Source organism: Scardinius erythrophthalmus (genome assembly GCF_964197995.2).
Source record: "Scardinius erythrophthalmus genome assembly, chromosome: 3".
Taxonomy (NCBI): Eukaryota; Metazoa; Chordata; class Actinopteri; order Cypriniformes; family Leuciscidae; genus Scardinius; species Scardinius erythrophthalmus.
In genome coordinates, this window is record NC_138223.1 from 9343546 (window position 1) to 9369896 (window position 26351).

Sequence of the window (26351 nt, forward strand, 5' to 3'; positions counted from 1 at the left end):
CATGATTTCACTGACTAAAAAAAAAGAAAAAAAGGCCCACAGAAGAGATATTTATATTACTCACACATACTGTCTCTGGTGTAATATACCGGGTGATTGCAATGTAAAAGATCAATATTTCAATTTCAGACTGCATTTTTATTCTCAGAGATTAGAGAACAATCAAATACTCGATTTTCTCCATCTGCCGAAGGAAGAATCTCCCGGCATAACTGATAGCAAAATGAAAAGGTTTTAGCCTGGGGGCAAGATGTTTGTTTTTATGAATTATTCATTGAGATGTGTTTGTGCAAGTGAATAGGCATTTTCTCCAATACTGAAGGGCAAATAATACAGATTGCTCAAACATAACAGAAGAGGAATTTGACATTGAGAAGTGGAAACGCGGACAAAGCCTTCAGGGTCACTGACTGATAAACAGTCATCGTGACAAACGGAGCGACACTGAAGCTTGTATATTAAACAACAATTCTTACATCTGGGGCTTAAGAGCTTTGATAGATTTGTAGGATGTTGATTGTACAAATTTATTTATTTTTATTTATTTATTTATTTTGGGAGGGGGGGGGCACAACTGTTAAATAATGTGGCAAAAATAATAATAAATTATTTTTTGATAATCACCGGTAATATCAAATAATTTCCGTTTCTGTTGTTTTTGCTCAAGGTTTGCTATACTATAGAGCACAAACATACCAACAAGGACAAAGCTACATTAGAATGTCGGTATGAAACGGAAGTAGCCTAGGCTAGCGATTTTGTGACATATCCGAGTTAAAAGGCTTCTCGAACAAGAAAATAATATTTTCTATTTTGTCCATATGAAATAGATGGGATTGTTGTGGTTTGACAGGTTGTGACATAGGCTACACACACGTTGGGTTTCCGTGTTTTTCCATAGACAAAGGATTTTATACTGTACAAACTGTATGCACAAACACAACCCTCACAGAAAACTTTCTGCATTTTTACATTTTCAAAAAAACAAAAAAAAAAAAAAAAACATAATTTGGAGACGTCATTTAATTTTACTCATGGGGGAGACAGGGAAATCTGCAGGTCGGAGTAATGGGCGTGTCGAAAGGTGACTTCCCCCAACGGAAACTGACCCCACACCCTGACAGACAGCTTTCGCGACCAATGATAAAGATCTTTCTCCACGCGCCTACCTTTCGGCACGCCCATTAGTCCAATCTGCAGATAACAACGCTTGGTGAAAAAAAGTCTCAATAAGGTAAAAAAATTCTTCTATTACTATACTTGTGGGGACAGTCGTAAGGAATACCATGATCTTTCTTCTCACACACTCGTTGAATGCTAACCTGAATAGTTCTGTTACAACAAACCACAAGTAAACTATTCAGAATATCGTAGTAACACATTCCCACATTCACATAAAACTATAAAAGCAAGGATTTGTTTTCTTCTTGGCGTTACCACCCCCTTGTGGTAAAGGCTGCAAAACAACTGCTTAAAACACATTTTCTTCAGACATATTTAAAAATAATAATAATAATAATAATAATTCAACCCAAAAGTTGCTTGTTGTTGGTTTCTTTTTTATTTATCAGTCATACAACTCACTCACTTGTCAAAAGCATCAGCTAATGAGCTGGTCCCAAGAAACACAAACCGGCACATGTTCCTCCTATTACAGCATGTGCATATCCAGTTCAATCTCAGGTCAATAACTTTCATACACACTCCACATCGCACTCCAAACAACACTAATCTGAATATACATACAAACACCTGCAGGAGCTCACACACATACACATACATACATACAGCTTTTGGAAATAGCCTGATACATAAACAGTTGAAGTAAACAATACCATACAGAAAAGTATTAAGAAAAAATTAAGTCAAACATTCCCTGTAAGTGACATCACATACATAAACACTGCAAACACAAAAACAAACATGGACAGATCAAGCAAAAATGGTACAACCATATTTGGATTTTAAAAAAAGAAAGAAAGAAAAGGTCCCTGCTTTCTCAGGGTTACATCTGCATTACTTAAATGAGAGATGTGGAAAATTAACAGGTGCCAAGTTCAGACTGTTCCATCTAAAAATAAAATAATAAAATTAAATATTTATGGAGAAAAAAATATCAGCGCATTTTATGGACATGTAGAATCACAAAAAACAAAACATATTTGTTGCATCACATAAAATGTTTTCATACAAATATTATCCTATACAAAAAAATTGTGTACCACCTAATCATATTACTACTGAAAAAAGCTCCAATAATGTATTTTCTTATTTGGAATCTATGAGGGATCTACAATGATGAAAATGAATGGCAAGTAAAAGTAACAGTGGTTAAAAGACTAAATTTATAACCTATAATCTAAACTAAATTTTAGGAAAGAAACATGAGTGAGAGGAAAAGAAATGAGAACCATTCCAGAATCCATTCCAAGAGCTTTCCGGCTTCATTGATTCAAAACACTTCCTGAAAGAACAATTTTAGCATGTTATCAATGTCACCAGCATGAGAACAAACACAAGCAAACGTTTAAATCCAAGCTCTGATTTGATTGGTCTACAGTAGCTGCCATTTTAGGATCTGAAATGGCGTTTGATTTTAGCATCTTCCTATTCATGTAACATTCCAGTGACATGTTCTGTCTGATCTAGAAAGAGGACCTCAATATTACCTCCTTCTCATGGACTTAAAACTCAACGTACATCTTGGTATCAGTTGTAATTTTAGACGTCAAGAGGTCAAGCATCAGAAAACAAACAAAAAAGGCAAAGAACTATATCAGAGTTCAGTTTTCTCCTGATTAAGAGGAACTTTCTTCTGAATCTCGTCCTCATCTGAGGTGTGTCCAGCTTCTTCGGTTTTCCGCTTTTTGGTGTTGTGAAGCTTGGACTTTTCCTTCTTCTTCTTCTTCACCTTCTTTTCCTTTTTCTGCCCATCCTCGCTGTCTTTACCCTTCTTCTTTTTGCCCTTCTTTTTCTTCTTGTCCTCTGCGATGGCTGCCGTGTCTCCCTTTCTCCCAGCCCATGTCTCTTTAAGACAGTCTGCAGAGAGAGAGTCAAAGGCACGCGTTTGCACATCTTTATACTGACTGTTCGCACTGTTATCAGCAACAAGTGATCAAATTAGAGCTTTGTGTTCGGGAAGTGATGTCTTTTTCTGGCAGATCTATATTGGTTGCTATAGCAATGATATAAGAGCCAGCACAATGCCAAATTAATCATTAATCTTCTATAACAGGAAGCAACAAGCTGGTGATATGAAGACAGACAGCTAATCGTTTGTATTCTGACCACAACTATATAAATGACAATTAAAAGGGATAGTCTACCCAAAAAATGTACTCGTCCAACTCATGTTGTTTCAAAGAAGACATTTTGAAGAATGTTGGTAACCAAACAGTTTTGTTCCAATTGACTTCCATTGTATGCACAAAAAATACAATGAAAGTCAATGGGAACCGAAACTGTTTGGTTACCAACATTCATCAAAATATTTTGTTCATGTTCCACAGAAGACAGAAAGTCATACAGGTTTGGAACAACATGTGGGCGAGTAAATGATGATAGAATTTTTGGGTGAACTATCCATTTAATGCATCTTTGCTGAATAAAAGAATTTCTTTAAAAAAAAATAAAAAATTTAAAGCCTTGTCCATTTAGTTGTACAAGCATGCGCACAGGACACCAGCTGAAGCTGCTATTCGCTTTAGAGTACGTCATTTACTATTTTAGCTCCTGTGGCCTTGAGTAACTGTCTGATTCTTCCCAGAAACAACGGCTCTTAAAACCGGTGCCGATAAAGGAGATCAAGAGTTTTAGTCTATAAGAAGTCATAATATTATGTCTAGTGCGGTTTAACTGTTAAGTGGGTGTGTGATGAAGTAAAACAGCTGTTAGTTTCACATTACCAGTGTCTTGTCCTTTCAGCACATGTTTTTCACACAGGTAAGTGGTGAGATCTTCCTCCTGGCTGCCTTTATACCAGTCTTCAATGACTTCTTCATACTGCTCTACCATCACGTCACACTGAGGGAAGAAAACACACATCTCTTACTGGGGAATATCAGATCTCTCATTTACCTGGACATACACTGCAAACAGGTACACAGATTTACACAGATTGTTTTATACACTTAACCACTAATATAAAACAAAATACAATATATATAATGTGTATATATATATATATACAGTGTGTGCAGAATTATTAGGCACGTTGATTTTCTGATCATATTTTATTTCCAGGAACATTTTGCCAATTCCAAACCATATTAAACTTAATAACTACTATTAATTTTCTATTTAATCATGTATAAGTGATATATAATTGTTCATGAAGGCTGGAAATTAAAAATGTCTTATTTTCAAGTGTGCAGAATTATTAGGCAAGTTTTCTTTTACAGATAAAATAAGCCAAAAATGAGATTTAACAAAGACTGAAAAGTCAAAAATTATTAAATCCCCATGAGAAGAATGCAAAACTAATGCAATACTAGAGATTACAGTTAAGGCATGACCATTGGACAGTGAAATGCTCATTGGGTCAGCAGGGTCAGACAAAAACAGGTGGAGAAGAAAAAACACATGTTAACTGCAAAAGAATGGAGAATTAAGGTGAAGAATTAAGTGTGAAACCATCGGGAACCCTTTAGTCTCCAGCACCACCATTTTCCAGAACTGCAACCTACCTGGAGTCTCCAGAAGAGCAAGGTGTCAGGGTCTCAGAGACTTGGGTTAGGCAAAGAATCCTAAAAAATGACCCCCTCTTAATAAGAGTCACAAGCTGAAGTGTTGTTAAATACATGAAGACTGTTTTTTAATAGGCTTTATAGACAGACAGATTGAGAGTGACTCTTGAAGGACCAGCACCACATCCTCTTCTACCACTGTTTGAAGAATTCATCTTCCAGAATATGTTTTAATACGTTTTGGGAGTTAATTTTTAGTCCATCTCTGCAAAACGGACTTCAGGGTAGGAGATGGACTAAAAATAAACTCACAAAACGTAAACACGGCTGAAAGTTAAAGCTGGTGTAAAAGATCGTGCAACATCCATTATTTGGACTTGGTTCGGATTTAAGCCGTCCGACGTAGACTGTGTGGTGTAACAGTTCGGTAAGTTAACACACGACTAATCCGTTCTACCACCTCAAATTCAAAACGAAACATATCACTGAATACCAGCGCGCGCGTATTATTCCCAATATATCTGAGTGGTGTAGAACATAATCTCTGTCTGCGCCCGATTTAAAGAATCGTTGTTGTGTTTCTTTTTAACTGAAAAGACATCAGTTAGAATATTCTAATTTTAAATTTGGGGTTTCATAAGCTCCAAGCCATAATAAACATTAGACCTACTTAAGTCTCTGCAGCTAGTGTACTTAAATTTTATTTATCTGCAAAATTATGTTGTATACTTACAGTTTTGCACAATATATGTTCTCAAAACTACATGCACCCTTTAAAAAAAAAAAAAAAAAAAAACCTTTAGCAATTGTTTAGCAGGGTCTGTGTAACCTGTTCTGAAATGGTTTTATTATAATATCGTTATCGCAAGAGGCTGCAATGTATCACAATATGGATTTTAGGCCATATCGCCCATCCCTAATTGATAGCCTATATAGTAGTTGATAATAACATAGGCCTACCTAATGTTGCCTACGGACGGTAACAGTACAGTAGTAACTTTTTACAGTCTATGAGTAGAACAGCTTTCTCAAGCAGTTTGTGATGCATTTTGGAAACAGGAGATGAGCCCCTGTTCTAATGCGTCACCTGGCTTGAGAAACCCGTTCTCAAAGACTTACTTTTATAGTCATTATTTGGGTAGCACACATTCTGAATGCCTTCAGCAGAATTCAAATGAGCCATTTTAATCTAGATTAATCTAGATTAATTTCAAAATTAATCTAGATTAATCTAGATTAAAAAAATTAATCTATGCCCACCTCTAATATATATATATATATATATACACTCACCTAAAGGATTATTAGGAACACCATACTAATACTGTGTTTGACACGCTTTCGCCTTCAGAACTGCCTTAATTCTACGTGGCATTGATTCAACAAGGTGCTGAAAGCATTCTTTAGAAATGTTGGCCCATATTGATAGGATTGCATCTTGCAGTTGATGGAGATTTGTGGGATGAACATCCAGGGCACGAAGCTCCTGTTCCACCACATCCCAAAGATGCTCTATTGGGTTGAGATCTGGTGACTGTTGGGGCCATTTTAGTACAGTGAACTCATTGTCATGTTCAAGAAACCAGTTTGAAATGATTCGAGCTTTGTGACATGGTGCATTAACCTGCTGGAAGTAGCCATCAGAGGATGGGTACATGGTGGTCATAAAGGGATGGACATGGTCAGAAACAATGCTCAGATAGGCCGTGGCATTTAAACGATGCCCAATTGGCACTAATGGGCCTAAAGTGTGCCAAGAAAACATCCCCCACACCATTACACCACCACCACCAGCCTGCACAGTGGTAACAAGGAATGATGGATCCATGTTCTCATTCTGTTTACGCCAAATTCTGACTCTACCATCTGAATGTCTCAACAGAAATCGAGACTCATCAGACCAGGCAACATTTTTCCAGTCTTCAACTGTCCAATTGGTGAGCTCGTGCAAATTGTAGCCTCTTTTTCCTATTTGTAGTGGAGATGAGTGGTACCCGGTGGGGTCTTCTGCTGTTGTAGCCCATCCGCCTCAAGGTTGTGCGTGTTGTGGCTTCACAAATGCTTTGCTGCATACCTCGGTTGTAACGAGTGGTTATTTCAGTCAAAGTTGCTCTTCTATCAGCTTGAATCAGTCGGCCCATTCTCCTCTGACCTCTAGCATCAACAAGGCATTTTCGCCCACAGGACTGCCGCATACTGGATGTTTTTCCCTTTTCACACCATTCTTTGTAAACCCTAGAAATGGTTGTGCGTGAAAATCCCAGTAACTGAGCAGAATGTGAAATACTCAGACACGTCTGGCACCAACAACCATGCCACGCTCCAAATTGCTTAAATCACCTTTCTTTCCCATTCTGACATTCAGTTTGGAGTTCAGGAGGTTGTCTTGACCAGGACCACACCCCTAAATGCATTGAAGCAACTGCCATGTGATTGGTTGATTAGGTAATTGCACTAATGAGAAATTGAACAGGTGTTCCTAATAATCCTTTAGGTGAGTGTGTATATATATATATATATATATATATATATATATATATATATATATATGTGTGTGCATGTGTGTGTGTGTGATGTGAGTGTGAGTTCACACTCACATCACACACACACACATATATATGTGTGTGTGTGTGTGCGTGTGCGTGTGCGTGTGTGCGCGTATATATATATATATACAAAGATATATTTACAGATACATACACTACCGTTCAAAAGTTTGGGGTCAGTAAGATTTTTAATGTTTTTAAAAGAAGTCTCTTCTGCTCACCAAGGCTGCATTTATTTGATTAAAAAAACAAACAAAAACAGTAATATTGTGAAATATTATTCCAATTTAAAACAGCTGTTTTCTATGTGAATATACAGTAAAGTGTAATTTATTCCTGTGATCAAAGCTGAATTTTAAACATCATTACTCCAGTATTCAGTGTCACATGATCCTTCAGAAATCATTCTAATATGATGATTTGATGCTCAAGAAACATTTATGATTATTATCAATGTTGAAAACAGTTATATACATTTTTATTTCATGATGCTATGATGAATAGAAAGTTCAAAAGAACAGCATTTATCTGAAATCTAAAGCTTTTGAAACATTAAACACTACCGTTCAAAAGTTTGGGGTCAGTAAGAATTTTAATTTTATTTTTGGGGGAAATAAATAAAATAAATCAATAATTATTCATCAAGGATGAGTTAAACTGATCACTGTTACAGTAAAGACATTTATAATGTTAGAAAATATTCAATTTTAAATAAATGCTGTTCTTTTGAACTTTCTATTCATCAAAGAATTTTGAAAAAAAAAATTGTACACAACTGTTTTCAACATTGATAATAATAATGAATGTTTCTCGATCACCAAATGCATACCTGTCAACAGTCCCGGCTCCAGGACAAACTACTTGGGGGGGCTTTTACAATTTTTAGGTGGGCTTGCGTGACGACGGGGGGGGGGGGGGGGGGGGGTTAATAAGACGTGCGCGAAATGTGATTGGAAATATTTCGTGGGGATATCGCGGCGAAATGTGATTGTTGTCCATCATTCTGCGCAATTGTTGAAAAAGAAAAACGTCACGTCGCAACATTTGACATATTTGCGTTTTAAACTATGAAGGCGAGCACTTTGAGCTAAGGTGAGTTATGTCGGTGGAGAAGTACTATCAAATCCCATTCAATTTTTCACTATAGAAAGTGAAACTAAAAACTGACCGATGAGAGCTGAATCTACTTAACATGTGCTGATAACGTATAGGCCGCCTAACCTTAATTTATTTTCTTAATATTTCTCTTGTGGCCCATGGTGAAAAAATTGAGAATTATTTCATGTTAAACACGTTGTTTTTTAAATGAGGACTAATATAACATCTTCTTCGCTGCGCGTCGGTTATGCAGTGATGCGCTATGAGATTATTGCGGGCCTAATTAATTGTAGCCTAATATTGATTTGATAATAAAAGTAGCCTAATAATTGTAACAGACCTTATGTTTGATTGTGTATATGCACATTAATTCTGGATGTGCTGGCGCTCGTTCTATGTGTGCAATGCATTTTAACCTCGGGGCTAGTAGATAGGCAATTAAGGTCATGCATTGCGTACTTGGGGTGTCACGGTCTTCGGATTTTCCTCTCACATGTGTGTGAAAAGACGTTTAATAGCCTAAAGTAAAGAACAGTTCAGGCAGTTCTCGTTTATTGTTATCTTATTCATAAAGTGTTTAGGCGAACCCTGCACGAACGCTCAGTCACATAATCATCATTCAGATCACCGCAAGGGGGGCTTGAGATCATCTTAGGGGGGGCTAAGCCCCCCCAAGCCCCCCCTTGACGCCGGGCCTGAGGTTACAATGACGGGTAGGTTTAGGGGTCAGTGTTTGGTGTAGGCAATCAGTACTGTGATTCACATGACCAATAAAATCTTTAGAATCGGCTGCAGGGCGGGATTTCCACTGAAGTAGTTTGGGGGAAAAAATCGCGCAAAGAACAGCAGCATCCGAGGATGGATGAACATGAGAGAGATGGCATTAACACACGCAATTATGTCAAAATGTCCGTTTTGTCGAGTATCCTCATAAGAACAGTCTGAGCAGTCTATTAGTTAAAAAAAAAAAAAGTCGTAAATGAAAGTAAAGAGTTGTGAGAGAATGAGACGCGTGTGAGATCCGTCAGCGGCTGTTTTTAAAGAGACAGTAGCCAATAAAGCTTTCTGTCAGTAAAGTTAATCAAAGAACAAAGGTAACAGAGAAAAGCACTCACTGCTCTTGACTAAAGATCTTTTTTTACTTTAATAAGGATTAATCTATGTACAATTTAAATTGTATGCAGTGCAAACTGTTTGATAACTTCAATTTCTGTATATTTTTCCTACCTGTTAGACAAATATTTAAAATATACTGTTTTATGTTTTTCTACATTAATTTGGAGATTAACTGTGAAATTATTACATTATAAAATGTAAGTTTTTTTAATGGCAATTAATCGTGATTAATTAATGTAGTTAATTCTTGCAATTGATAAAAATAAATAAAGAAACATGAATAAGTCTTATGTTTATTTTAATTGAATAGTATGTATGTATTTTTAATGTCTATTTAGCCTGCCTCTGCCATCCCGTTCAGATTTCCCGTATTTTGGTATCCAAATGTTGAGAGGTATGCCAAATGTACATGCTGAAAATTCAGCTTTGATCACAGGAATAAATTACAGTTTAAAATATATTAAAATAGAAAACAGTAATTTTAAGTTGTCATAATATTTCACAATATTAATATTTTTTTAATGTTTTTTTTTATCAAATAAATGCAGCCTTGGTGAGCAGAAGATACTTCTTTTAAACACATTAAAAAATCTTGCCAATATATATATACCTTGCCAATATATATATATATATATATATATATATATATATATATATATATATATATATATATATATATATACACACACACACACACACATATACACATCTCATATATATATATACACACACACACACACACACATATACACATATATATATATATATATATACATACATACACGATACATTTTTCAGGATTGTTTGATGAATATAAAGTTCAAAATAACAGCATTTATTTAAAATAGAAACTATTGTTACTTTATAAATGTCTTTATTGCCATTTTAAGACCAATTTAATTCAACCTTTCTGAATAAAAGTATTCATAATAAAAATAAAAATAAACTTTTGTACAGTAATGGACAGTAATAAGACTTTCAGCATGAATCACATTAATGGCAAAATTGAATCCACTGACAATCTCTCAGTCACTCGCACACCTGTTTTTTGAGGTCAGCCACTTCTGCACTGGTCTCATTCCACAGTTCAAAGGGAATGTCCATGACCACCTTCACGCCTTTATTAACCAGGTTATGTAAGGTAGAGAATGTCTCAGACATACCCTGAGCAGAGAAAGAGAAATGATCAGATCTCACCGTTTGACACATGACACATCACAGCATAGATATTACAGTAAAATAATTCACAATCTCAACATCACATACTGTACATCCCTTCATTTACTAGATTATCAGTTAAAGAAACCTTTTGACACTACATTTATGGCATTCATGATATGAAATGTGATCATTTATCATTGGCACTGCAATTTGGTGCATTCAATTTTCATTCATTAACAACTTTTCACTCTACAACCAAGTCTTAGTCACTCAAGATTGTTCAATAAATGTTAATTATTCAGCAAGAGCACTAAAGTTGTGGTGCAAAAACATAAAGGTGGTAGAAGAGCATGTAGTAGCCAACCTTTGCGAAGCGATTGCTGCCATCTCTCTCTTTGTGTAGATTGTACTGCATAATCCTTGAGCAAACGTTCTCCATCACCTCTATGAAACGAATATCACTGAAAAGCAAAAGACAGCAATAGATGTTGCTCAACTCACACTGCATCTAAATACAGTATGCACATGTCCACTAGACCAGATGCCTCATTATTTAGCTTAAGATCATGGTTTGCATTGAAAACACTTACGATTTGACATATTTGATTGGCGGTGCACCTTTATCATCCAGGAAACGGTAGTTGGTTTCAATCACTTCTTTTGTTTTGCCAGTCTCTTCAAATGCAGACTTCATCTCAATACTCACAAATTTGCACACTATACAAACATATAGACCATATTCAGATTTAGAAGACCAGAAAGAGGAACAGAAAGCTGCAAAGTCTCAAAAGCTAGTGCACTGCCTACATAGACTGCACTGTCGGTCATTATAAGCCCATTCAAAGGTTCCATGCAGTCTAGGTAGGCAGCACACTAGGTTTTGAGACACCAAGTAAGGTCCATTGAAAAGGGGAATATCCTGAATTCATAAATCATTAGAATTGTATAGTACAATATATTATACCACATATAACGTAGTACGACAGGTAAAAGAAATAATGTGGAATATCAATTACTTCAATGTTCAGACAGTTTACCGTTTTGGGAAATTGAAATGATTCAAGTGATCTTTTTCGATTTAAAGCTGTTATGAAACAAAAAACTAAGTAGACTGCCATTAATATAGGCTACATGAACCTCTGAAATGAGTCTGAAACAGATCTTAGACCTCTTATATTATGTAAAATATGTGCGTGCGATTGCATTGAAGCATGATTTTATCAAGCATTGAACATTGGTGTGGAGATGCACAAAAGATCATGATGTATATGAAATCAAAATATTGATTAATTATAAATAAGGACAGTTTACCTTCACATTTATCTGGCAGATGCACCCACTCATCGTCCCCGCTTTTTTTAGCAGCTGTGGCACTTACGAGAAATAACACGACGCAGGTAACAACATTCATTTTTGTTAGTGAGAAATATTTACAATGAGCAATACTAAAATACCGGACATAGTTATTTAACTAGCCGCTATTTCCACTGAAGCTTTCACTTCCGCTGTGGCAGGTTGACGCAGACACTGAGCGGAGTGGACCAATCACGGCAGCCGAAGTGGCATGAGCGAGCCAATGAAAAACGTGGGCGGGGTCGACGATAAGTAGTATTCTTGCATGAGAGATGTTTATGACAGAACGTCTTGACGTAGGCTATATTTAACAGTAAGTAAGTTAGTTTGAAGAAAGAAAGAATTTGTACGTTTTCTTAAATGTGGTAGAAATTCCTCTTATGCAGGTCAGGTTCTAGAACAATGCAACTAAACAAAACTCTAATATGAATTAAACTAGTATTTGTGCAATGGGTGTACGCAACCACTAGAGGGCATCGCACTCCACATAATTAGATTTTCCACAGAAACGAAAAATTGCAATCATAAATTAGCATGTCATGTGTTTGCAGTGTTTCCTAATCTTATCCCTGCCAAAGACTCGTAGGAACATTTTCTCTGTCATTTACAAGAGTCCCTCATTTGTAGAAGATGTCAGCTTCGTTTTTCATATTCCGCTTACAAAGTTCATGGTAATATAAATAAATGTGTACTAATAAAAATTTCTCATTTAAGGGCATTGTTTATACTTTATACAATACCTTTACACAACACACATTTTTAGTAGAGTCCAAAGTGAAATTTAAGAACCTCTGTCCTACATTAAATAATTTACATGCATACATTTTTCATACATGCATGTTGCACGTGCAAAGTCCAGCTTGATTTAACACCTTGAAGTCAATACTGCACTTCTCACCTCAGTGACTGAATGTGCTGATTAATAAAGGTAATTAAAATGCGAGGCAAAAGTCATCACATTTATCTGAATTTGCGGTGCCAATTTGACATAACTACTGTACCGTGGTGTTTGCATGGATCCCACAGGAAAGCATTGCATATTTGCATAGTATGGTACTTGTTTTGTTAATACCAAAACTCTGTTCTCAATTTACTGTACATCTTAGAGCCAGGAAAAAGTAGAGCACTTATCGACATTTATATCTATGGCAAGAAACCAAAGACATCACCAGGGTTATTTAGCTTTATTGAATCTGCATATTCGGCATTCCCTTGAGTTCAGTTTCTGGCTGTCAGAACTACTTTTTATCTTCATCGTATGTTCACACATTTCCAAGGAAAAGTAGAAACTTGTAAGAATCATACAAGAGTAGCATGTATTTCATTCAAGTGTTTACATAAGCATTTACAGCGCCTTGGCAAAAGTAATCAGGCCTTGACCAATTCTGTCATGTTACTGGATTACACAGTCCCACATTACAGTTGTGCCCATTTCAAAGCAGTTTTGTTACATTTAATCCCTTCATTGTAATATTTTGGAACCTTTTTACAGCTATGACAGCATCACTCAGAAATGTTTACATAGCGTAATTGTAAGACACTCCCATTTTTGTTGAATTTATATGTATTTCATAAATATCATATCATCCAATACTCTGCAAACTGTACAGATAATTTCTGCCCCAAAACCAACTTTTATTCCTAATTTCCAACATAAAACAATAACAAATTAAAATAACTTCTAAACACAAGTATGACTAATGTCATATTTATAACTCAGTAAAGTATCAGAGCTGGTTAAATGACTGAATATTTTTGCAAGGCACTGTACATGGTTCATCAGCATTCATCATCGCAGAGCAGGGGGATGTCTTATTCGATGCATCTCCCCCATACCTGATTATAATAATATACTAATTAATATTCACATACAGTAAAAAGTAAGCAGTCAAAAAAAAAAACAGCTCCAAAAACATTGTAATAGTATAATCTATAAATAATGTCTGTCTATACTAAAACAGTCTTGAAATTAAATCATTTGTACATGCTATTCAAAATACAAAAATAAGATTTCAGTCATGTTAGATTCTAGCATAACTTCAGCCCTCCGGGTGCATAACACAAGTAACGTCACACTATGATGTGCACGTATCATAGCACTAATGTGAGAAACCTTCACCGGGTGAGTGCCAGCGGCTCACTGATCAGTTACTGAGAAAAAGAAAATTCAAACCTGTTCCACCGAGAGCATCATGTCCTGAAACGTTCACCGTAAGTCCATATCAGATGTGTTTCTTGCTCAAGTACACTTTCCAATGAGAACTTTCTATGAAAATTAAATACATGAACTGGCAATGCTTCCAGTGCACATTGCTGATATAGTGTATTGACTGGTGTGGTTTAGGGTTTACGTCAACATGAAATGGCACACGCAAACAATTTTTCTTATGTAACGCGACATTTGTGAGTGAAATAGGATATTCAATGTTAAAAGTAATGTAGTGTGGGACTCAAGTCTACCATTCCCAAAAGTATCCCATTAGTAACGCTTTGTAAATCAGTCAAATAATTAGCGTGAGTTTCTTTCAATTTTAACTTTAACTGACATTAAATTGATGCACTAACAATTCGATAAAAAGATGTTCGAAAATTGAATTCATAGCCTGCACATCAACCAAAAAGACAAGTCGTTTTAAGTGGCGGAGCAGGTTATTACATTTTGACTTATAATATTTTTATCTTTGGAAAAACATGCATTGATGCATCATACACAATACAACCAGAAAAATTGATTAAGAAAATAAATTGTCAATTTTGATTTCAAGTTGACTTTTAGGTTGACCCAAAATCTTAACCCTCATGTTATTTTGACCTGGAGAGGATTTTCTTTTCCCAAAAATGTTATCGCGTTAGAATAAAACTGACTGACTTCACTCACACAGGGTATAACTACTTCCCAATTTTTTGGGGGATAATTTTTGTACTTTTTTGGAGATTTTTTCTCCCCAACCTTGTTACACTTGTGGTATTACACTTGTACAAAATGGAACAACTTGTGGCGTTCCCGGTCAAAAATGACCGTCATACAAAAAATAGCTTATAAATCTCTCGTTATGCTATATTATCACCAAATATTGGATTCAATCTTTTTCTCAACTTGATTTCTTTCAATTAGGACAAGTTTTGTATTTATGTTTGAAACTGACTTTTGATTTTTGGGATGATATGATGCAATGAAGACACAAAAATGAGTTTGTCTGCTTTGCTGATTATGGCACTTTTCTGTCCCTTTCTGAATCTCTGTCATCCATCATTTTATTTACTCACCCCATCTGTCTTGTAAATGACTTTCGATTTGGTTAAATCTCAGAGAGAAATGAAAAATATTGCAGCAGCAAACAAAAGAACAAACAAGAATCGGTCGTTGTCAAGGTAATAGTTATTGATATCATCACTGATTATTGTTATTATCAAAGTGCTGTACAGTACAGACTAGCAATACTATAGCTGTGTGGTCACCGAATCGTCCTGTTCCGTTACCCAGCGGGACGAGTCTGGCGTTCGTCCGCCGCAGGGCCCGACCAACCCCTGGAACACGTCCTCGTTTGAGTCCAGGAGGCGGGAGCTGGAGGCGGAGAAACTGGAAGCACAGTGCAGGGAAGAAGGTGGACACAGAGGTCCTAATGTCAGTAAAACATCCCTCCCGTTAGCTCTCTGTCTGGTTGGCATTGCAACACTGTCGCCCTCATTTAAAGCGGCCACGTCCACCTGATTGAGGTTGGTCTCGCTGCGGGTGACCGGACCATCGCCTCTGGTGAAGCCCAAGTCCTGCCAGGCCCCCGGCGGGTGAAGCAATCCATCTGAGATAGTGTATGTTGCAGCAGTGACACCTGCGGCCTGCGGGATGTGGCTGCCCATGCGTGAGAACAGCAGCCCGAGCCGTCTGAAGGAGTTCTTCTTGGAACTAGAGAAGCGTGAAAAGCGCCTCCAAGTTCGTGAAAGTGCAGGTCTTGCTGGAGCCACTGAGGACAGGGAAGAGGAGGGCGAGGGATTCTTCCTCAGTCCGTTGATCTTTGGTTTACCTTCCCTGTACGCAGACGATGCTGCCGCTGCCGTCGTCGTGGAGGCCTCCATTCCGGAGATGGAGCGGAAAAGGGCGGAGACTCCGTACGACGGATCTGAAGGCGTGATGGTTTTGAAAGAGACGCCTTTGGCCCCGACGCTGCTCCCGTCGCTGTGGTAACAGGCCTCGCCGTCGTCGCTGGCCTCGTCCCGAAGCGTGGCCTCGCTGCTCGAGGAATAGTTCCGCCGGGGCGGCTTTCGGTTGCCGAGAAGGTCCAAAACTTCGTAGCGAAAGCTGGAAATGTCCTGTTTCAGCTCCTACGGCAGAGTATTACTCAATTACACGATGCATTCGAAAAATATCCTCATTTTAGCACAACAGAATCCAAGATTCTAACATGATGCATGACAAAAGTAAATCACTACTAGTCATATTATATTAAATGTTACTATTCTGATGAACTGTTTTTAGAAACCAGATTTCACCGTGGGTCGAGAAAGAGCACTAAAATGAAGGCACTGTCATGGATTATTGCTTTATGACTTAAGGTGCAATTAATGGATGAAAATATCCCGTATGGATATCATTGTAAAAAAACATCTGTGAAATTTATGGTAAAATGACAGCTGTGGTTGTCAGAACTTTACTGTAAAAAAATTGGTAACGGATTGAACTTAAAGGTATAGCGGAGGATTTTCTTTTTCCGGGTGGATCATCAAGACTATTGGTGCTCCTAAGTGTCAATCATTCTGGTGATATGTTTACGTAAGGCCGTCTTACGTGCTCGTGCACAAGATTCACAAGATGGCGTGCGCTCAAAACACAGGTTGGGCTTCCCACTGATGCCTCAGTCGCGAAGTTTCTACTTGACAGGTAAAGTTTGGCATGCTATTTGGAGAAATCCATTCAAAATCACTGCTAGTAAAAGTTAATGTAAGCTATGATTAGCTCGTGCATACGTTTAATAGGCGTTCCCTCTCGGGAGCAGGTAGAGTGTTGCGCATGTGCATTTTTTCAAAAAGTGAAGAGGGCGGTTCTTTTCTAAAATTCGGGAAAATCCTCCGCTATACCTTTAAATTTACTGTAAAAAAACGTATTTCATTAACTGATATAATGTTAATGGTAACACTTTAGTTTGAGGAACACATTCACCATTAACTATGACTTTTGCCTCAATAAACTCCTAATTGACTGCTTATTAATAGTTAGTAAGGTAGTTGTTGTAGTGGTTAAGTTTAGGTAGGCTATTGGGTGGGTTAAGGGATGTAGAATATGGTCATGTAGAAAAAGGCATTAATATGTTCTTTATAAGTACTAATAAACAGCCAATTTACAAGTAATATGCAAGCTAATAAGCAAAGAGTTAATAGTGAGAATTGGTCCCCAAACTAAAGTGTGACCATGTTAATATACAAACGTACTAAAATCTGTCTTGTACCTTTATAATATACTGACAACCACCTTAGAAATAGAGAAAGCCACATGATGAATAAAACAACAAAAATTTAGTGTACAATTATATGATTTGTCCCTTCAGAAATATAGTTTATCACTGTATTTTGTAAGGAAAGTACCATTACTGTTAACCAATAAACAGGTTTTTTACTCTTAAAATAGTAATCATAATATATATTTCACATTTTTTCAAGTGTGCTAGTGTAGTGTTAGTGTAACACGTGTGCTAGTGTACCAAAAATGTTTGTTACATGATAATTAGTAACAAAAAGTAACAATTGTGAATAAAGATAATAAAAATACAATACAAAAGAAGATGCCCAGATTTTGTAGAAACACTGGAGCATTTGAAGAATGATTATTTGTGACAGTTGTTTTGTTGGTGAGCATCCATTTCCTTATGTCTGCAAGATTAATAGAGAGCAGTCAGTTTCTGAAGCACCTTAAAATTCTCCTCCGTCAGCCCTTCGTTTGTCTTAGCGTTGCGGATCATGGACGCCACGTACCTCTTCACTAGACTACGGATGACCTCCTGAGGGGTTGAAGGAGAAGAAGAGAAAGCAAGCAATCAGACAGAACTCCATAATCTTGTTAATCTGGAAATGTACAGCTGGATCGTTGGTGTGACATTGCAAGGAAAAAGAGAGACGGGAAAAACAAAGCCAGAGGCAAAGTGATGTAATGCAATTACATGCACAATGTTGTTTTCTTGCATATGTGTGTAATTGCAGAGCTTTATCTGCTGGCATACCTGATAATGCTGATTCTGTATCAGCCTGTCAACATGCTTTTCCTAAAAGGAGAAACAAATATTCACACTGTAATTATAGGGTAATTGAGCTCATTGACTAATCAAATACATGCCACTTATTTATTTGTTTGTTGGATAATTATTCAATTAAATTCCAGGGTCATTCACAATAAACTGTGGCATTTGTGCGCTACGTGTCCCCATTACTTACAATTGACATTAACAGGGCACTAAAGTTTAAATGAATTATAATATAATATAATGAATCTGAATTAAATACATTTATAAATTCATTATATATAATTTAGGGTCGATTACAGATGTTTGTCATTCAATATGCATGTTCACATTCGTCATTTCTACATTTGAATGGCCTTGAATGGTAAACCATACATTTACCGTAGTTTTTGCATATTATTTACTGTAAGTCGGTTCCCTACTGTACTTTGATGATTGTAAATTTAGGGTAAAAAAAAAAAGTTTCTGTTACCACTATGTTAGCATTTATATCGGCCTCTGCAATATTAATATCACACTGCAGTTAGAATATTTTTAGCATAGGAGAGGTTGATAAACACACAATACCATTCAGATGTTTTGCGGACTGCAAGATTTTTTACAGAAGTAAGAATATTTGAAAAGAAGTCTCTTCTTCTCTTCCAGCTAACCAAGACTTTGTTCATTTGAAGAATGCAGTAAAAACACAAATCATGTGAAATATTATTCATGTGATGCAAAGCTGTATTTTCAGCATCATTACTCCAGTCTTCAGTGTCACATGATCCGTATTTAAAATCAATTTTAAATACATGAAATGTATTTAAAATTGAATGAATCTCACAAATTGATGGTTTGCACACACACACAAACATGCACATACAATAAGACATGAGTCTCACAGCTGTGTAAATAACCCAGCTAGACGCTACAGAGCTCCTGCGCATCTACGAGCTCCCTTAGGGTGAAAGGAATAGTCATTTTTCCCCCATTGCATTAAATATTCAACATCGTCAGCATTCATCAAAGTTTTGGCAGAGATAATCTTCAGAAATCATTCTAATATGCCTATTTGATACTCAAGAAGCATTTCTGATTATTATCAATGTTGAAAACAGTTTTGCTGCTTAATATTTTTGTGAAAACCGTGCATTGTTTAATTCAGGATTGGTTGAGGTTCATGAAAGCTCAGAAGAACGGCATTTATTTGAAATAGAAATCTTTTGGGTTACACTTTATTTTAAGGTGTCTTTGTTACACTGTAATTATACATTTAAGTACTGAGTAATATTAAGCAACTACATATCTAAGGTTTAGTGTTAATAGCATGTAATTATGCATAATTTAGTAACTGAATGTAACATAACAATGACACTGTCAAATAAAGTGTTACCATCTTTTGTTACATATGAATGTCTTTACTGTCACTTTTAATGCATTGTTGCTGAATAAAATTTTTTTTTTTTCGCTTTTAAACAGTAGTGTACAAAAAAAGTTGGACAGTAAAAAGACACAGTAACTATGGAAGCAAAGGTTTATATCAACACTTTCCTTTCACATCCACAATGAAGGAATTAATCAAAATGTTCAAATGCTATTTAAATGTAAATTCTAATGTGCAGCCCTGCAATGCTTCTGCACTGTATCGAGATGTATTTATCCAGCAGATGCTTTTTCAATTGGATATTCAAAATGTGATGCACATGCAGAAAAAGGCATTCTGATATCGCAGTATGAGCTGTAAAAGATCTTTAATATTCTTCTCAGATATTGCAGGAGAGCTGCTCTCCTCTTGGCTCTACATGTAGGCAGCTTTATATAATGATCAAGGTTTGATCCCAGCACAGCAATGCCAGCAAACATGTGGGAGAGAGTTTTGAGTGAGTGTGCTTCGGTTGTGTGTGTGTGTGTGTGTGTGTGTGTGCGCGCGCGCGTGAATGACAGTGGAATCAGTGCATCAGGTGGAACCAGAGAGGTTATATTCGAAACAGAAATGACGAAAGTCCCGGGAGTTTCGAGGGAAGTTGCATGGCAACACAGGAGGTTAAACTCCAGACAGACTTGGGCCATGTTACACCTCATTACATCATCAAAGGAGACATACAAACTTGTTGAATAAAGGAATCTTCCTTCATAGAAGTTTAATTAATTCACATGAAACTCCACCGATTCAATTGAAATGAAATTTGCTACCAATCTGGCCACTCTGAATGAAAGCAGTATTTGGAGTTAGGGGGGAGGGGGGCTGACAAGCTGATTGTGATGTCAAAAAAAGGCAAAGACCTGTCTCATGAATATTGATTAGGTCATGCTGACGTTGCTAGGTAACCTTCCTGGTTATCTAACTTAATTAATATTCATGCACCAAGCCTTTGCCATAGTAGCCCTGATAAATGGGTATTTCAGATAAAATGCAGCTGACCATGCTAAAAACTGTGTTAAACCGCATGTTGCCAGTTCTTATATAAGAAATATCCAAGCTGTTTTCTTGACCTCATATTAATTGATTAAAGACTATACAGAATAATTGTACTTTTAAAAATGTAAAATGCAAGACCATTTAAATGGTACTACTGAAGACAAGTAGTAATGGTGGACAATTTTCATTTAAAATATACACTACCTGGAATACAATATTTTTATTCAGCAAGGAAGCATAAAAGTGACAGTAAAGACATTTAAAATGTTACAAAAGATTTATATCTCAAATAAATGCTGTTCTTTTGAATTTTCCATTGATCAAGGAATCACGAAAAAAAATGTATCACGGTTTCCACAAAAATATTAAGCTGTTTTCAACATTGATAATAATCATAAATGTTTCTTGAGCAGCAAATCAGCATATTATAATGATTTCTGAAGGATCATGTGACACTGAAGACTGGAGGAATGATGCTGAAATGATCACAGGAATAAATTGAAATAGAAAACAGTTATTTTAAATTTGAATAATATTTCACAATATTACTATTTTACTGTATTTTTGATTAAATAAATGCAGCCTGGGTGAGCAGAAGAGACTTCTTTCGTCTTACTGACCCCAAACTTTTGAACGGTAGTGTATACTGTACTTTCCCTTAAAATGAATGTATATTTGAACCTGAAGTCTTAATGTTAATACAAAAAGAAAGCAACCCAATGAGTGTATATGTGCACTGCAGATATGTTTGAGGTGTAAGGTGTTGTAGACATACAACACTGACATCACCGACTTAATCGGAAGATCAAGGTTTGAAGCAGAATATTTGATCTGATGTTGATTTGAATGTGCTAGATTTTTTAAGTTGTTGTCTTTCTTAAAGTCAAAGGTTTTTACATGTACACTATTTCTTTCACCCAGTGATACCTGGTAATGCATGATGATACCAGTCCAAATACAATTACTGCAGCCCACTATGTGTCAAAAAACCAATAGTTCAAAAGCAATAAAAATGTAAATGAGCTGTTTTAGCATTCAACATGCTGATATATGTGTGTGGCTGTGCTGTTAGTCACTGTAATGGGTAATCAGTTACACAATGTGCCGGCTGCATTGTGCTTAAGGTGTCATTTAAACCAGAACCACTTGATCAGATTCAGATGAAATCACAGAGAGAATGTTCAAATTAATTCAGGGTTTTTCTTTACCGTAAACTCCTTCAGATTCTCATGTTTATGAGGGATTTCTTCAGGTGGAGCAGCCTCCGACCCGCAGAGGCGCCCGTGTACCCACAGACACAGGTACCAGAAGGACTTAGGACTGGGGACTATATTGAATGGTGGAGGGAGTGTCCCACCCTCATCAAAGTAACTCATCCACAGCTTGGTCCGAGCAAACTTCCATTCGATGTCAGCGTGGTCCTGAGGCACAGTAACGAAAGAATTAATAAGAAGAAGAACTGAATCAGAGTAATCAACAAAATATTCTACCAATGCATCTAGTACTGTGGTTCTCAACCACTGAGGGTGCCTCAGCAAACTGAATTCAAGATGAATTCAAAGTATTTAAATTAATAAATGATTATTAATGTATTCAAATAACTTTTAATTCACTCAATAACTATTGTTTTGATTGAAGAATATGTTCTGGAATCACAAAATCAATCATGGTTAACAAATATATAAATACACTCAGTTTCTTTTCCTAAAAACATTTTAAAACAAGCAGCTTTGTCATAATCATGGAAGACAGATATATATAGATAGAACCACTGATATAGTATATAATAAAACAAATGGATATTTATATTAAACGGTATATTATATTAAAAAAAACTATGAATGACCATTTGTGATGATATACAAGTCAAGTCAAGTCAAGTCAAGTTTATTTATATAGCGCTTTTCACAACACAGGTTGTATCAAAGCAGCTTCACAGTAATAAATTAGAACAATACATCAATGTTTGTTTCTAGTGGAACGTCTACGTTCGGTAATGCTGATCAATAGTATCGTTGATTGATTAATTCAATTAAATATCCCCAAATATCCCCAACTGAGCAAGCCAAAGGCAACAGTGGCAAGGAACCGAAAAACTCCATCAGGTGACCTAATGGAGAAAAAAAAAAAAAAAAAACCTTGGGAGAACCCGGGCTCAGTCGGGGGCCAGTTCTCCTCTGGCGTTTATGAACTAGAGGTCGGATTTAACTGTAGGATTAAAAGTATTATATGAATGCCTGGCTGAAGAGATGCGTCTTTAATCTAGTTTTAAACTGGGAGAGCGAGTCTGAGCAACGAACAGTATCCGGAAGACTATTCCAGAGTTTTGGTGCTAAATGTGAAAATGCTCTCCCTCCTTTGGTGGATCTGGATATCCTAGGTATGACCAAAAGCCTCGAATTTAGTGACCTTAAAGAGCGCGATGGATTATAGGGCGATAGAAGATCGGTTAAATAGACTGGAGCTAAGCCGTTTAGGGCTTTATAAGTCAGTAGCAATACCTTGTAATTAATACGGGACTTTATAGGTAACCAATGTAGGGATGATAAAATCGGTGTTATATGATCATATTTTCTTGATCTAGTTAGAACTCTAGCGGCGGCATTTTGGACTAACTGTAGCTTGTTTATTAAGGATGCAGGACAACCGGCTAATAACGCATTACAGTAATCTAGTCTCGAGGTCATGAATGCATGAACTAACTTTTCTGCGTCAGAAACTGATAGCATATTACGTAGCTTAGCAATGTTTCTAAGGTGGAAAAAGGCTGTTCTTGTAACATATGAAATATGATTTTCAAAAGACAGGTTGCAGTCTAATATAACACCCAGGTCTTTTACTGTAGAGGATGAAGTAACAGGACATCCTACTATGTTAAAGTTGTATTGTGAGAGGTTTTGTGGGTGGTTTTTTGAACCGATAAGTAGTACCTCTGTCTTGTCTGGATTTAATAAAAGAAAATTATGCGTCATCCAATCTTTTATATCTTTAACACACTCTGTCAATTTGGATAATTTAGCGTTTTCATCTGGCCGTGATGAAATATAGATTTGAGTGTCATCAGCATAACAATGGAAACTAATTCCATGTTTCCTTATAATATTTCCAAGTGGTAGCATATATATTGAGAATAATAGAGGGCCTAACACAGATCCCTGCGGCACTCCATAGTTTACTGGAGTTATGATAGATTTTTCTCCATTTAAATAAACAAAATGGTAGCGGTCAGATAAATACGATCTAAACCAGCTTAATGCTTGTCCTTGAACACCAGTATAATTTTGTAGTCGATCTAAGAGTATTGTATGATCTATAGTATCGAACGCAGCACTAAGATCAAGTAAAACTAATATTGAGATACAGCCTTGGTCAGAAGCTAAAAGTAAATCATTTGTGATTTTAACGAGCGCAGTTTCAGTGCTATGATGCGGCCTGAATCCAGACTGAAACTTTTCATAGGTGTCATTTTCTTGTAAGAAAGAGCCCAGTTGAGCGGACACAACTTTTTCTAGTATTTTAGACATAAAAGGTAGATTTGAAATGGGTCTATAATTTACTAGATTATTCGGATCTAATTGTGGTTTCTTAATGAGAGGTTTTATAACTGCCAGTTTAAATGTTCTTGGAACATGACCTAAAGATAAAGACGAGTTAATAATATTGAGGAGAGGCTCTTCCACTACAGGTAACACTTCTTTCAATAGTTTAGTTGGTATGGGATCTAATAAACATGTTGTTGTTTTAGAGGAAATGATAAATTTATTTAACTCTTTTTGTTCTATAGTTGAAAAGCACTGTAATTGTTCTTGCGGCGTGATAATTGAGGCTGAATTATAAGGCGCGATTGAGGATTGAACGTTTACAATTGTGGTTCTGATGTTTTCTATTTTCTCAGTGAAGAACTTCATGAAATCATTACTACTAAACTGTAATGGAATACTTTGTTCAGGAGACATCTGTTTATTTGTTAGTCTCGCCACAGTGTTAAATAAGAACTTAGGATTGTTATGGTTGTTTTCTATTAGTTTGCGTAGATGCTCAGCCCTGGCCGCTTTTAGGGCCTTTTTATAACGTGACATACTGTCTTTCCATGCGATTCTAAAGACCTCTAAGTTGGTTTGTTTCCATTTACGCTCTAAATTACGGGTTTCTCTCTTTAGAACACGCGTAGTACTGTTGTACCATGGTGCTTTACTTTTCTCTCTGACCTTTTTTAATCTAATGGGCGCAACAATATCCAATGATCCAGAGAGAATGGTGCTCATAGTGCTAGTTAATTCCTCAAGTTCATCTGTTTGTTTGGGTTCACTGAGCAGCTGAGACAGATCCGATAAGCTGTTTGAAAAATTATCTATGGTGGATGGAAGGATTGTTCTGCCTAATCGATAACGCGGCGCAGCATGATATATTACAGGAGTACGTAATATGCAAGTTACCATGTAATGGTCAGTGACATCGTCACTTTGTGGAATGATATCTATATCGGTTGGATCGGTTCCATGTGATATAATTAAATCGAGTGTATGATTAAATCGATGAGTCGGTCCGGTAATGTTTTGCTTGACCCCAAAGGAGTTTAATAAATCTGTAAACGCAGCCCCTAACGCATCATTTTGATTATCTACATGGATATTAAAGTCTCCAACAATTAATGCTTTATCGAAGTTAACTAATAGGTCTGAGAGAAAATCTGCAAACTCTTTTAGGAAATCAGCGTAAGGCCCAGGCGGTCTATATACGGTAGCCAAGGCTAGAGATAATAGGGATGTTTTTCGAACATCTAAGAGCGTAACATTTAGTACAAGTACTTCAAATGAAATAAACTTATAACCCGTTTTCTGAGTAACATTGAGAAAATCTCTATAGATTGTTGCAACACCGCCGCCACGACCAATCAGACGGGGCTCGTGCTTATAGGAGTATCCTGATGGAGTAGACTCATTTAAACCGAAATAATCATTTGGTTTAAGCCAGGTTTCAGTAAGGCAAAGTACATCGAAGCTATTATCTGTGACTATTTCATTTACAATAACTGCCTTAGGTGTGAGTGATCTAATGTTTAGAAGACCTAGCTTTAAAAATTGTTTTTGATTACCAATAGCAACATTTTCTGGTTTAATAACAATTAGATTTTTTCTAGATCCTGCAGTAGATTTATGATTTGATCTCACTAAACGAGGAATAGACACAGTTTCTATGCAATGTTCTACACTATTTATATCAGTTAAATTGGTGCAGCAGAGACTATGATTTGGACTTTTGTTTACTAGTCAAAAGGTATTTAACATTTTGGAGATGTTATCTGACAGAAGATCCGATCCGAATCTGCTTGGGTGTAAGCCATCAGCACGGTAAAGCCTAGGACGCTCCCAAAACAGATTCCAATTATTTACAAAGAGAAGTTTCTGCTCATTGCACCATGACATTAACCATTCATTAAGCGCAAATAATCTACTAAACTTTTCATGACCTAGTCGATACGTGGGAAGCGGTCCTGACACAATAATCGTTATATCAGGCGATGTGCTGCGTACCGTATCGATCAGATTCCTGAAGTCTTTCTTCAAAACCTCCGTTTGGCGCAGTCTGATGTCGGCCCCTCCCGCGTGCAGGACAACGGTTCCGACGCGCTCGTTCAGAATCTCGGGAACGTGAGCAGCGATTTCAGAAACACGAGCACCAGGAAAGCAGTGACTATGCACCTTACTTTTATTTAACGTAGCGTGTACGTGTCGAACGATGGAATCGCCGATGATCACAGCAACGC

General features: G+C 36.7%; 2 protein-coding genes across 3 annotated transcripts in view; both read right to left on the bottom strand.

Moving 5' to 3' along the window:
• Positions 1–1503: 1503 nt before the first annotated feature.
• cnpy3 (canopy FGF signaling regulator 3) lies at positions 1504–12135 on the bottom strand. Of its 2 annotated transcripts, XR_014029897.1 has the most exons (7): positions 11918–12115; positions 11197–11323; positions 10971–11067; positions 10487–10609; positions 3906–4023; positions 2670–3039; positions 1567–2464 (listed from the first exon to the last, which is right to left on the bottom strand). XR_014029897.1 is itself a non-coding variant. In XM_081361448.1 (6 exons), exons 1-6 carry the CDS (start codon positions 12015–12017, stop codon positions 2777–2779), a joined length of 828 nt encoding a protein of 275 aa, XP_081217574.1. In that variant the 5' UTR covers positions 12018–12135; the 3' UTR covers positions 1504–2776. The 2 variants fall into 2 exon arrangements, 1 of the variants encoding a protein (XP_081217574.1); XM_081361448.1 differs by having other exon boundaries at positions 1504–3039; positions 11918–12135.
• Positions 12136–13134: 999 nt separating this feature from the next.
• The window catches only part of trpc5a (transient receptor potential cation channel, subfamily C, member 5a), a 59735-nt gene continuing 46518 nt past the window's right edge, over positions 13135–26351 (bottom strand). The window contains exons 7-10 of the mRNA XM_081361442.1: positions 21793–22005; positions 18169–18210; positions 17860–17949; positions 13135–16279 (exon numbers count right to left, since the gene is read on the bottom strand). Coding sequence (XP_081217568.1) covers positions 15401–16279; positions 17860–17949; positions 18169–18210; positions 21793–22005 — 1224 coding nt within the window. The 3' untranslated portion in view covers positions 13135–15400. The remainder of the gene's footprint in view (positions 16280–17859; positions 17950–18168; positions 18211–21792; positions 22006–26351) is intronic.